The sequence below is a fragment of the Pseudomicrostroma glucosiphilum genome (genome assembly GCF_003144135.1).
Source record: "Pseudomicrostroma glucosiphilum strain MCA 4718 unplaced genomic scaffold BCV69scaffold_14, whole genome shotgun sequence".
NCBI classification, from domain to species: domain Eukaryota; kingdom Fungi; phylum Basidiomycota; class Exobasidiomycetes; order Microstromatales; family Microstromataceae; genus Microstroma; species Microstroma glucosiphilum.
The window spans coordinates 354,077-367,706 of NW_020289926.1; the positions used below are offsets into that span (position 1 = coordinate 354,077).

General features: G+C 56.1%; 2 protein-coding genes across 2 annotated transcripts; one reads left to right on the forward strand and one right to left on the reverse strand.

Annotated features, from left to right (window-relative positions):
* The first annotated feature begins 207 nt into the window (after positions 1 to 207).
* Positions 208 to 5,778, forward strand: BCV69DRAFT_295125 (hypothetical protein). Its single transcript, XM_025493897.1, has 2 exons — positions 208 to 998; positions 1,082 to 5,778. The coding sequence occupies exons 1-2, from the start codon at positions 519 to 521 to the stop codon at positions 5,630 to 5,632; spliced, it is 5,031 nt and encodes a 1,676-aa protein (XP_025345987.1). The 5' UTR covers positions 208 to 518; the 3' UTR covers positions 5,633 to 5,778.
* A 282-nt stretch (positions 5,779 to 6,060) lies between these two features.
* Positions 6,061 to 10,554, reverse strand: BCV69DRAFT_252275 (hypothetical protein; the record flags this gene model as incomplete). The annotated part of the gene is made up of 5 exons (XM_025490467.1): positions 6,061 to 6,326; positions 6,411 to 7,952; positions 8,004 to 8,138; positions 8,184 to 9,431; positions 10,194 to 10,554. 5 exons carry the CDS (start codon positions 10,552 to 10,554, stop codon positions 6,061 to 6,063), a joined length of 3,552 nt encoding a protein of 1,183 aa, XP_025345988.1.
* Between the last annotated feature and the right edge of the window lie 3,076 nt (positions 10,555 to 13,630).

The window sequence follows — 13,630 nt, forward strand, 5'->3', positions numbered from 1 at the left end:
CGGGACGTGGGTGTGTGTGTGCTTATGTGCTTGTGCTGCTCCTGCTGCTTCCGCTTTCCCAGGCGGAGGTGCAGTGGTGCCGCCCAAAGGCACTGCAGAAGCTCGGGCCTCCGCGTCGCATTGAGTTCAGCTCGGCCCCCCCCCCCTGAACAAGCACGACCCAAGCAACACCCCTGGAATCACTCCTGTCATCACCTCAGCTTCCATCGCGGGGGTGTGGCATCGCCCTCTTCTTTGTATCCACTCCTTGCCAACACTCCCTCCTCCAGTGATACCGACCACTCTTGGTATCTCCCTCCCACTTGCGGCATCTCCTTGGCACGGCGATCCTCATCCGCCCCTGACGCCCATCGGCACATTTCCTCGGCCCGGGCTTCCCTCCACGCACGCCCCATTGCTCCCACGCCCCTGACCTGAGTTGCTCCTACACCGCCGCCGCATCACGTCCGGTTGCTCTCTGGATTCCCTCGTCTGTACCTGCATCGTCATCAACAACATCATCCTTATCACATTCCAACATGAGTGGCAGCAACGATCCTGCCTCGCCTTCTTCACCTTCACGCCCAGCAGCCATACCCACTTCAGCCTCAGCCTCAGCCTCAGCTACAGCCTCAGCTACAGCCACTGCCGTCCCACGTCCCTCTGCCGAACGGACCGGATCAGCTTCGGAGATCCACTCCCTAAGCACTACTCCGCGGCAGAGTCACATCCTCAGCAGTGGTCCATCCACAGGCGCTACCTCTTCGCAGCCCCCCAGGTCACAGTCGGCACTGATGCCCGGCTCGACGGATAGCTCGGCAGCCAATAGTCCCTCGGTCTCACGGGCGAATAGAGCAGCTGCGCCTGCAGGGTTGGGCCTACGACCATCGATGCAGGCAACTTTTTCCACACCGGCAGCAGGTGGCTCAGGAGCAGGGCCGTCTGGCTCGCTGAATGCAAAAGACTGGGCATTCAATGAGGAGGGTGGGACAGCAGGCATCGGCAGAGGACTACCAGCAGTGAGTAATGTAGAAGCGGCGACCTTCGGGCACGCGCGATCAGACTCTTATCATTTGCTCTCTCCGAGTCACCTCATCTGCAGAGAAACCCCAATACCCGTCCCAGGGGAGGCTCATCGGTGCGAGAGACGTCCATGTCTGGCGCAGGACGACGTGGCCTGTCAGCCTATGGCATGTCGGACGCCGACAGGCGGTCCATCTCTGGCTTATCTGCGTCAGAAGTAGACGGAGACGAGTCGGAGGACGGACAGCCCGCTACAAATACTCAGAGCGCTGGTCGGTCTTCTTCTCGGAACACTGCAGCAGCCCCTAGAGCTCCTTCTAAGCAGCAGCGACCCGGCACCCTCAACCGATCTGAATCAAGGGGGCGCAGACCGAGCTATCTCACAAGAAGTAGTGACCTGCCAGACTACCTGGATGATACGGACCCCAATGCCTTTGGGCCACTGGATGAAGATGATGACGAAGTAGTTCCATATGATCGTGGAGAGGAGCTTGTCCGACGTCGTATGAAGGCCCGTCAGAAGGAGAAGAGGAAGAAGGAGAAGGAGGCCGAAAAGGAGAAGAGACGGACGTTACTGCTACCTAGTGGAAGCCGTCCTACCTCACCTCGCCCGCGTCCAACGAGCATGCTGCCTTCAGGACAGCCCACCAGTCCTGGTTCTCAGCAGCTGCAAATGGACAGGGAAGGACGTCCGACCTTTGTTCCTCTACCTCGTCAAGGCGGCAGCGGTGGTGAGCCTTGGCTTCTCAGTCCTGCTCACATGGGCAGCGCAAGTAGTCCCGGCCCGTCCTTCACCTCCGTCCTGCAAGGCGGTGGCAATATGGGAGGCTCATACCCATCTCCACACTCTCACATTCGCCGGCCAGTGGCAGGAAGAGCCAGTGGTTTAGCCGGAGGTCCTGCTAGCGGCGGCCCTGGGACAGGTGCTCCTTCTACGCGTGGTCGAGGCATTGGAAGTACACAGAGAGCGCCCAGTGCACAAGCTGCCCTGCCATCTCAGGACGGTGACAGGTCGCAAAGCCGTCAACGAGACATCTTCTCTGAGCGTCCTCAGAGCATAGCCACAGACTCCAGTGTCTCGGCAAGCAGCTTCGACGAGGGCGAAGAAGGAGGCGAAGATGAAGGAGAGGGTGACCATCTTGCCGATCTCAACGTAGACGTCGAGGAAGGCAAAGCGTATGCTGCAGACTTGCGAAACCGAGCAGCTGAGGGACAACGGAAGCGAGAGATGTCCACTCAGGAGATTGAACAGGAAGGCGACGAGGAGGAGGTTGCAATCGTAGACGACGAAGAACTTGATGGCGACGGAGATGAGACGCCCGAGGGAGGAGACTCGTCTTCCTCTGGCGATATCGAACCCGAGGACGTGGAATATACCCTAAAGGATCGTCAAGATGCAATCAACATCGAGCATCCCTTTGGTCTGCCCATCTGGAAGCCGGCTCTATACAAGAAGTCTCGAACGATTACACGCAATGCCGAAAACGCCTTACATTCCATTCCTAGTCGAGCAGCTGAGCGCCACTTCCTGCCAGGCAACATCCTTTGGACGCTCATCTTTGGTGTTTGGCTCAGCATCATATGCGGCATTGCCAGTGTACTTCTCAGACTCGTACCATTCGGAGGATCGAGATACGCCAGGGTCACGCTCGAGCTGGCAGGCTATCTCTTCTGGCCTTTCGGAAAGTACGTCGAGGTAGAGATTAGCCCACACAATGTCGAGAGGGCTGCTGGCGGAGATCCCGCCGGCAAGTACAACTTTATTGATCAGGAAGGCGGCAGTGCTTTCGACGATTGTTGGCAGAACGGGGGCCATGGAGAATGCGATCAGCCTGAAGAGACCTACACAAACGAGTTCACTCCCGTTGCTGCTCGCTACCCACACGATCATCAACATCGCGTACCTTTCAACTCCAGACCTTCACGGCCCTCAAGTCGCGACGTAACCCTCGTAAACCCTGTCACACCAGGAGACGAACCGGCTACAGGCTCTAGTAGCGCTGGCTCTTCAAATGGGGAAGCGAATCACACATTCGGTACCGCCAGACAGCCCTCGAATTCCAAGGGTGGCAGTCCTGAGACTCTGCCTCTGCTTGGCAAAGGAAAAGGGAGGGATGGCTACGGGGCTACCTCTGGTGGAGCAGCCGGCTCAGACGGAGATGAGGAGGCAGATTCTGCTGACGATGATGCTACGCGGATCGAGCGCGAGTGTGATCTTTACGAATACGTCGTGGACAGTCGAGGCCGCGATGTCGGATTTGGCAAGCGCTGGCTGGGCAGCATTGCTTATGGCCTAGTCTTTTGGCTGATCATCGCCCCCGTGTTGGGTCTAATCTGCCTGGCCTGTTGGGGTTTGGTCGTCACCATTCCCATGGCGAAGTTGAATTGGGTCCTCCTCAAGAATCTTGCCACGCATCCACTGGCACTGCACTTTGGTTCTGCACCTGCAGCTGCTGCCGCACTGGCCTCGGCGAATGGCGAAGCCTGTGCTACTCCATCAAAGGGCCAGCCTGATACTTCGCTGGACAAGGCAAAGCGACTTCTGCAACCTTTGAGACCTGGCCAGTTTGCCTCGAGGTCTAAGTCCTGGGGCGGCTCACCTTCGTCTCGAGGTCTGCGAAAGAGCAAGATTCTCCTCTGCACCTACCGAGCGATTGGTCTACAGTACTACAAGTATACCGTAGGCGGAGTCAACATCCTCTTTGTCAATACTCTTCCCTTTGTAGGCTTCACCATTCTGGACTTCTTCTTTCTCCTTCCCTACGTGGAGAAGCACGATATGCATTCTGGCTTTGCAGGCTGGGTTAGCGGCCAAGGAGTCATCTTCATCTGCGCACTGGGCAGCGTTATACCCCTCTCGTACTTCATTGGCATGGCCGTCGCGTCCATTTCTGCACAGAGTTCGATCGGCATGGGAGCAGTCATTAATGCTACCTTCGGTTCGATTATTGAGATTATCCTCTACGGCATCGCACTGACGCAAGAGAAGGCGCGACTGGTCGAGGGCTCGATCATCGGTTCAATTCTGGCTGGTGTGTTGCTCATGCCAGGACTCTCAATGTGCTCAGGAGCTACCAGGAGGAAAGAGCAGCGCTTCAATGCTCGCTCGGCTGGTGTTACATCCACGATGCTCATCATGGCCATCATTGGTATCTTGACGCCTACCTTGTTCTATCAGATCTACGGCACCTTCCAGCTCACCTGCACCGGATGTCCTGCCGACCCTGCAGCAGAGGTGGATTGGACTTGCAAGCGATGCTTCTACGAGCATGTGCCGCCAGCGACGGACCCTTTCTACCAAGAGAATGTCAAGGGCCTCATGTACACATGCACAGTCATCCTGGTTCTCTCCTACGGCATTGGTCTTTGGTTCAGTCTCCGAACACACGCATCTCAGATCTGGCAGAACTCGCTACCGGCCCCGGCACTAGCAGCGGCTGCCGGTCAACAGCAACCTACCGCTGGAGCCACCGGTCAGCTTGGCAATGATCCTCTGGCAACGGCTGGCAACAGCGTTCAAATCCCCTCGGCGCAGCGAGCTTCAGTCTATAAGCGGCTCTTGCCGCCACACCTCGCTCAGGCGGTCTTGCCTACGTCACAGAGAGTGGCGAGCCAACCCACTTTTTCTGCCACAGGCGGTCAGAGTCGCCTCTCCTCCGCAGTTGGTCGAACAGAGGGCAGTATCACCTCGCAGGAACCCCCGCCGCTGCGCTTGCCTGAGAGTTTCAGTCAAGAAGAGTATGCCAAGGCGATGGCTTTCACCGCCAGTGCCTTCCAGACGGCCATTCGACAGCATCAGCAAGAACAGCAAGCCAGTGGGGCCAGCTCTGCGACGATGCAGCCTGCGCCTGCAGCTGCGAGGAGATCGGTGCAGTCTGCCAATCAGGCGATGCCTCACGGCGGTCACCAAGGCCACCAAAGAGAGCTGTCGATGGCTCCCGTAGAGGCGGAGGATGCTGGTGGGCACGGCGGACACGATGCTCCATCATGGTCTCGAGTAGTGTCACTCACGGTGTTGCTCTCCTGCACGGTCCTATACGCCATCATTGCCGAGATCCTAGTAGATGTTGTGGACGTGGTCCTAGACGGGTCAGGCATCGACGAGAAGTTCCTTGGAATCACCCTCTTTGCCCTGGTACCCAACACGACCGAGTTCATGAATGCCGTCTCCTTTGCCATCAACGGTAATATCGCCCTCTCCATGGAGATCGGATCCGCCTATGCTCTGCAGGTCTGTCTTATTCAGATCCCCGCAATGGTGGCATTCAGCGCCTACTACAATCGTCCTGGTGGCACGACAGTAGGGGGAGGTCATCTGGAGCATCGCTCCTTTACCCTCATCTTCCCCCGCTGGGACGTGATAGCCATCATCTTTTCCGTCTTCCTCTTGACCTATACCTACATCGAAGCAAGAAGCAACTACTACAGGGGAAGTATCTGTATACTCTCCTACCTCGTACTGGTCGCAGGCTTCTTCTTTGCCCCGCCTACGGGAGATGTAGAGGCGCCTGGGGATGGAGCGCCAGAGGACTTTGTGGGGACGGCATTGGTGAATGTGGTCAGGAGCGGGATGGAGCTGAATTGGGTACAGTGGGCTAGCGCGCTCGTGGGAGCCTTGTGGACGCGGTGAGACTGGGTGTGGAGCTGCTTGTCTTCTAGCAGCAGGTAGAGAGTTGTACGATTAGATCTTCGCTTGCTTGATTGCCTTCCTTCCTATGCTCTTGCCTGCTTCCCTCCTCCTTTCTCCTCCTTTCAATCCGACTCTTTTGACGACCATTGCCCTGCTTGCCCTGCCCAGTCCTCCCAGCTCAATAGATTCACAAAAGTCGGCTGCGGCACATGAATGAGAGACGAAGGAGTGCTGTATTGCCAGGAGCAAGGTGAAAGGAAGACACGGGGGAACAGGTGACGAGGAAGGAGAAGGGATAGAGGTGCATTTGGCACACGTTCAACTACGTACAAAGGGAGAAAGTGGACCAGGAACACAAGCTGCAACAGGTTCAAATTACCCGCCGATCGCTGCCAAGAAGACAGTCTTCATCTAGCATTCCTTCTCTCTCAGGATCGCGAATCGGCGTAAGCTACAGCAGCGAGTGCGGGCCCATTGTCACCCAAGAAGCGCAAAGCCTCAGTGGTGGTCCTGGTAGTCCAAGCTTGCTGATCTCGCAAGACCATGGCCTGTTGAGCAGCTGCATTTCTCCCATCTCGCTCAAAGTGGCCTCGTGGTCCTAGCTGTAGTCCATTCGAGGTGAGCTCCAAGTCGTCTAGAATGGCCAGGAGGGAGACGATGGCTTGATCCTGCACTAGGGCTCGTTGGCGGGCTGCTACCGAGCGACCGCTGGTATGTCCAGTCCTGAAGGTGCGGACGCAGGGCGAGGAGCCAGAGTAGAGGCTGCTAGCAGCCGAACCGCGACGCCTGAGCGCACGGTCGCTCTCCTTGCCAGCGTTGGCCTCTGTCAACCTGGCCAGGACCGTCTCGACGATCTTGTGTGTCTCGTTGATGATGCGTAGTGCCTGTGTATAGTTCTTGCGGCTGACAAGGAGCAAGGAGCGAGTAATCATATCTGAGACCAGGAGCTCGATTCGTCGACGTGTGACCGTGGCATCAGAGGTCTGCTGAGGATTCGAAGAGCCATTTTCTGGCGCAGTCCCATCCACCTCGAGAGTCAGGACTGATGGATTCGAAAGGCGGTGTAGAGAGGAGCCAGCTGTCACGTCTCGGTAGGCAGCGTCGACTTCGAAGACTGCGACCTCTTCGATGAGACTACCCATTGAGTGGTCAATTCCGTACAGATCGCTACTGCCCGCTGTATCCTCGAGGTTCAGATCAGAGAGACCCAGTCGTTGAATGAAGTCATCCGTGGCAGAGCCAACTTCGATGGCAGGGGCGTTGCGGACTTTCCTCACCCCACCTACACGCCCATCATCATTCGTCTGAGCGATGAACGGCACTAGTCCATTGATGTCAAGCTCAAGCTCAACGAAGAGCTCTCTGGTTTCTCCATAACGCAATTCTCCCACCTCGACATCGACGTGCTTGCCAGAAGAAGACACGACAGGGTTCAGAACACCCTGCACTTTCTTCACCCTGAAGTGATTGTCGGAAGGTACGGAGATGCGCAGCTTGAACTGATCAATCGCAGTGCTCATGATTGATCCGATGCAGCCTGCAATGCACTCTCTCAGCTGGTACCACTCTCGTACGAAAGTATAAGAGCCACGGGTGTGGTTCGAAATGAGCCAGAGAGACGAAGGGTTGCTTGACTTGCCAAAGCCAAAGCAGTGGATGGGCGTATTGGCGGCTTCGGCCCTAGCCATGACCAAATCCATCTGCCTCTTGGCAGGACCATCAGTCGTATCGTTGATCAAGATCATTCCAGTCATTGAATTCTTGACTTTACGTGAGAGGACAATGTCCAAACCGACATTGAGCGCAGTCACGGTGTCTGTACGCTCACTTGCCCCACCGAGCGTCTCGCTGTCGACTCGGTAGGGATCGTCTTCGTCCTCATCCCAGGCTTTGCCAATGCTTTCGATGAAGTCTTGCAGCTTAGCTCGGCTACGTTCTCTAGCAGTGATGCTCAGCAGGCCGGTTTTGCGTACATCGCCTTCAGCGCCCGAGCTGTAGGTGACGACGGCAAGTCGGTCACTCGGTCCCATGTGGGACGATACGAATTCGAGCGTTGATCTGATCAGTCGAAGCTTCAGAGCTGCCGAGGACGAGACCCCACTGGTATCCTTTTGCAATACGACAGGGACGGACACCATCAAGACCAGGTCGAGTGGTGCATGAGGGAGCAATTTGGGAGGTGGCATAGAGGGATCCAGGCCACCAGAGGCAGACCACTGCTGCTGTGTGGGAAGACTGGCCGAGAAGCTTGCTCGTGTATTAGCCGCATCGCGCTCAGAAGACAGAGTGTGAGTGCTCTTCGATTTTCTCGGCTGCTTTGCTGCCTGAGTCTTTGGAGGTGAGGTTGCAGGTGTGCTGATGGCTGTGCTACCTCTTGCGCTGGCAGGCTCCGAGCCTGACTTGCCACTGATGAGAGAAGCACTACGAGCTGACCTCGCGGTTGCCCCTACGGACGATTTGCTAGGAGTCGACGTGTGAGGTGGTCCCTGCTCATAAGACAAAGGCTCTTGAGCCGCTCGTGGAGGTTGATACTCTTTGAGAATACCTGCACCTCGACCAACGCTGCCGTTGCTGTCATTGGCCGTCGTGACACCGTTGGCAACACTGGCACCAGGAGCTGAATGACGCGAATTGTAGCTTGCCTTGCTCTCGTCTGCCAGGGACTCCACTTTGCTCCTCCAGGCTTGGCGAATACCTTCTGTCGGGAAGACAAGGACGAAGTTGCCCAAAGTATCATCGTCCAAGGTGATAGCCAGACTAGGAGAGCCCTGGACGTTCTTCTCGATCATATCGGAAATGTGCCTCAGCCAGATCCTACCTTTGAGCTTGAGCTTCGGTGGTTTGGTTGGCTTCCCCTTGTCCGAACCAGTCTTGCTGCCTAGACGACTAAGTTTCCGATCGGGTTTGCCCGACTCTGTGACACAGATGAGGGCGGAGTTGAACAAGTAGACCCAGAACTTGCGAACTACATTGTCTTGGCTGATGCCAATGTAGTCGTACAGTGCCAATTGGCCGAACTTCTCGATGGGTTGACCTTTCCAGTCTGCCAGTCGTGCCTTTAGATCCTCGAATACCGCATCGTACGAAGTCTCATCGATAGCTGGAGCGGCATGCATGGAGAAGTCCTCGTCACCTCCGTTACTGGTCTCTTTGCCGCTACCTGAATGGTTCTCGTCTCCGTACTCGTGCAGGCTGTTCTGATCATCGTGGCGAGCCAAGCGCTCGTGTCCCACATCCGAAGATGCAAGAGCTCTGTCGTGGCCGCTCGAAATACTCTCTGACAAGCCACTGGCACGATGGTTGTACCTCATCTCAGCAGGAGGTTCGTCTCCTGCTTCCAGACCATTGTCGATACCGCCATCTGCATCCTCTTCATCGGTAGCTTCTTGCTCGTCGTCATCATCTCCATTGAGAAGCGGCAACCCCTTCCACTGCATTTGATGTTTGGCTTCTTGCTCATCCAGAGAGAGAGGAGGTCGGCGAGATGGAACTTCCAAGGCGACTACGCAGACGATGTTCTGCTTGCCATTCTGGCCAGTCGGATCCTTTCGATAGATTGTGTCGAATTCGGGTCGAATGCGGATCACCGGGTGCACCATGCCGGGAGAAGTGGGCGAGGTTGGCAAAGGCGAAGACAAGCTTTCGTGGTTACTGTTCGCTTCCAAGATCACATTCCTTGACGCTGGAGAACTCATGGTGCTGTGGCGCGAGGATTGCGGGTCCGGGTAGCTACGAGAAGTGGAGCGAGACATTGTGCTGGACAATGCAATGGAGCCAATCGGATCATCGATCAAGTTGCCTTCATCACGTTGGCCAGCATCGGACGGCCTACCACGCGTTTCTCCAAGTCCCATCATCCCAGTGATCTCTGAATGGGAGGGGTAGCGAGATCGAACATAGGGCAGCGGTGGCGAATAGAATCCGGTTTGTTGACAGGTTTTTTCAGAATCCGAAGACGATTGTGATGAGTACGAGTAATGTTGATGTTGATGATAAGGCGAGCCAGAGCGGGCAGACGCAAGAAAGGTGGCAGATGATGATGAGGGAGGGGGAGAAAGTAGAGAGGAAGAGTGGTGAGGTCTGTCAGTACTGCGTGACTGATAATGATAATGGTTCATGGCGCCTTCGATGGTAAGATCTGATGATGATGCTGCAGTAGGAGACAAGGATACGGGATGAAAGCCAGCAGAAGAGGAATTTTCCCGCCGTTGCTTCTTTGCTGCAAAAACCCCACGATGGCATCGTGTGAACGAGGGAGATATGGCTCGTTGGCAAGGGGGTGAGGATCCAAGTTGCCAATATAAACGGTCCTCTGTACCTCGCCGGGGCAAGAAATAGAGCGCATCTGGGAGATGCAGACGTGCCTTTATAGACTGCCCTGAAGGTACCTGCCTATGTCCCTTGCCTGTGTCGATCGCGATATCATGAACCGTCGGCGCTTTCCACCCGCTCGCGCATCCCTTGGCGGATTTGCTTGGGGACCGCCCTTGGGGACTCTTTGCTCTGGAACCGTTGCCTCTTCCTCTGCCTTCGCCTTCTCCCTCAACGAGACTGTACTCACTTGCAGATCTGCTATTATCCCCTCCGTCCCCACCTAGAACAATCGCTTTCCTGCAGACACCACACATCCCAGGCGGTCCTGCCTTCTTACCGCTCGAACCTCCTTCCTGAGCTGCCAATATGTCTTCCGGCTTGCCATACACAGCAGTGAAGCAGGCGTTGTGCAAGGCATGCCCGCACGTGGGCATCACGTGGGGCTTTTCGCCCGCTAAACGGTACGACAGACGCTCGAGGCAAATCGGGCAGTCTGCCTCCGTTCGGCTGTCATCGCCATTATTGTACGAAGTTGATGTGTCATGGAGGGAAGAGCCTGACGTGCTGGCTGGAGGGTCCACAGAACGATGGCTCTCGCTTCGACGCATCGCCTGTGAAGAATTGAGAGCAGCTGCATCTGCTCCGGCTCCCATCATTCGTTCGAGCTTGCTGTTTCCAGAAACGCTGCGACGACCGGGTCCAAGGGAGCTAGGCGCGTCCCTCCTCATACTCGTAGAGGAAGCTCGGGGAAGATAGCCGATGTCCATCAGATCCTCCACCACACTACCCTTACGTACAGAGGGTGTGCCTGAGTTCGAGCTGAAGCGAGTCCTGCTGGAGTCCATCGATCTGCTTGCATTCATTGCGCTAGACCCCGCAGTCCCGCGATCGTAGTCGTCCCATTCTTCTTCCTTCTTTGAGCTGCTCGACTTGCGGCCGAAGGACAGCTTCCAGCTGCCGCTAGGTCCACCCTTCAACATCTGATCTGGTGCTTGCTGACTGAGGTCTGGATCAATAGAGGATGCAGTGCGTAAGACCTCGCAAGAGACGGAACTCTTCGATCGAGAATGCTCAGGAAGTGTTGGAGGCACAGCACCTGAGCTCGATTCTGATCCAAAAGATCCGAAACTTTCAACGGAGGACTGATGCTCGTGACGCTGCGCGTAGAAGCTGTCGTCGCGCAATAGCTTGATATGATCGTTGCTAGGCCTTGCTGTCGAAGAAGATGCCTGATTGCTGCTTTTCTGTCTTCCCAGGGTATAATGTGCGGTTTCGCTTGGCCGTAAATCAGCTGTAAAGGCTGTCCAGTGTGGGGTCTTCTCGATCCAGGGTGTATGATTCTGAAGGTCCTCTTCGGAAGGGGGTGTAGCAAGCTCAATGTAGCTTCGACGTCTCTTTGTGCGATCGATTGCAATAGCCTCTTCTTCCTTGATCGCCTTGCTCCTGAAGAACTTCTTCACTGATCCAAAGGCGACAGCAGCAAAAGCTGAATCTGTTCTGACTCTATCGGACTGATCGGTTGAAGACGATCGAAGTCCGTTCCACTCGGATTGCGACGAGGGCTGTGTGGCCGATGCAGAAGGGGACTGGTATACACGGAGCTGTCTGTCGGACTGGAAATTCGAGTCGCTAGTAGTGTCGTATGTGCTGCTGTCGTCAGAGACGGACCAGAAGCTCCTGCGCTGCTCTGCAGAAGTGTGCGGACGAGCAGCCCTGTTGAGTCGTTGAGCTACAGACTCTCTGGAGGCGGGTAGAACTTGCTTTCTGTCTCGAAACGGATCAGGTGGAGCGTTGTTGCTGAACGTAGGGACTGCTCCTTGTGTGGGATCAGGCGGAACGACAAGTCGAGGTTGCAAAATTTGTCTAGATGCGAGGAAAGGTAGATCGTCTCTATTCGGGACGAAGGGCGGCTGAGTCGTCAAGGACGAGTCTCGCGTGGGTAGCTGCAGCACTGGGTATAGAAATGGAGTATGCGTTGCTGCCTCGTTGGAAGGAGCACTGGTGCAAGTGGTAGATGAGGATGAGTGGACGTCCCTACTGGCCATGCACTGAGGACCCGGTTATCCCTCGAGGCGGCGGCTAGACGGGCGATGGGGAGGAAGACAGCAAGTGGCTGAGATCCGGGGTAGATATGCGGATGGGGATGGAGTACAAGCAAAGACGTCCTTGGTCAGCTCTCATCTTCACGTCCTATTCGAACATCTCTGACGCCCTCCAAGGCTACATTGCAGCGGCACTTGATTGCTCGGCAATCGCGCACGTATTTCACATCTCCTACTTGACTATCGTCCCTGATCCCACGGCTCTACTCACGCTGAGCAAATGCCAGGCCACGGAAGTAGATAGGCCGATCAGAAGCGGCAGTCCGGTAGCAATCGGACGGGAAGCGCAGGGCGAGGCGAAAGCCGCAAAGTCGGGCAGCGGAGGCAAGAGTAGAGGGGGAGAGAGCAATGGTGGGCCAGTAGAGTGGTAGAAGTTGGAGGAGCAAAAGGAAAGACCAAGATCGTCAGTATGTGGTCAGCAGGACCAAGAGCGCAGCAAGACCAATCGTCCGCTGCCCCTATCAAATCCTCGTCCATGACCTATCCGGATAGCTCAAAACTTTCTGCTGCACGGATACCCAAATGCCGAGATCAATGCCACTCACCGAGCACTTTCGCTTCCTTCTGTCTTCTGCCTCGTCCGCTCGCAATTTAGCCTGATCTACCCCTAATAAAAGAGGTAGGTGTAAGATGACAAGAGGTCCGGGCGGTGGAACTGCAGGACAGACGAGGGGTTCCGAGGTGCGGAGGGCAGGATGATCAGCTCTACTCGTAGCTACTGCTGGATGCTTCCCTCTTCCACAGCGAGAGGTCCCTCCACCTGCCCTGCCGCTCGCCTTGAAGACTTCCCTCGGCGGTTTGCGCCGTGATTTTCCGTATCTCTACCGGGCCCTTTCACCCTCCCAGCGATAGCCAAGATTGCACAAGATCTCATGCTCACCTTCTCTGTCCAAGCTCCCCCTAGGCTCTAGTATCTTCAGCTGTCTACCCTTTCTACCAGCTGTAATTCCAGCCGAGGTAGGGGGGGAAGCTACTTGAGCTTCGCTTCGCTTCGCAGCACAACAGCGAGACGAGACGCGACTTGTGAGCCTTGCGGGCCGGCCAGGCGGCACACTTTTTCGCGAACGGGCCCGGAGTTGCCGAGGTGGGCCGAGGTGGGAGGAGGATGCTCACAACCAGAGCAGAGCGAAGCAAGGAAGTGTTCAATACGAAGCTCCCTGCGAGTTCAGAGGGCAGCTTGTATGAGGGAAGTCACAGGTATATTATGGTATGGTGTGACAGCAAGAAGTGGACGGGAGAGATGGAGCTGACAGGATTGACCACCAGGTGGGGCTGTGGAAGCGGAGGCGTCAATGCAGATACGCCCATCTCGGTGTGCATCTCGTCTCCGTCTCTGTTGCGTTTTTGTGTGAGCTTGTTTGCCAGTCTCTATCAGCCAACTCAGTCAGACAGTCCCTGAGTCAGTCCCTCAACCCTGTCAGCCCTTTCCCACCCTACCTCTATCGCCGCGGGGCGGGCAAGTGGGCGGGGCAGGGCGGGAAGCACACTCGGAGGGAGCGAGCAGGCAAGGGAAAAGAAGCTCAATAAACTGAACTAAACGCCCCCATTTGCCCGCTTGCCGATTGCCAAATTCAACAGCCGA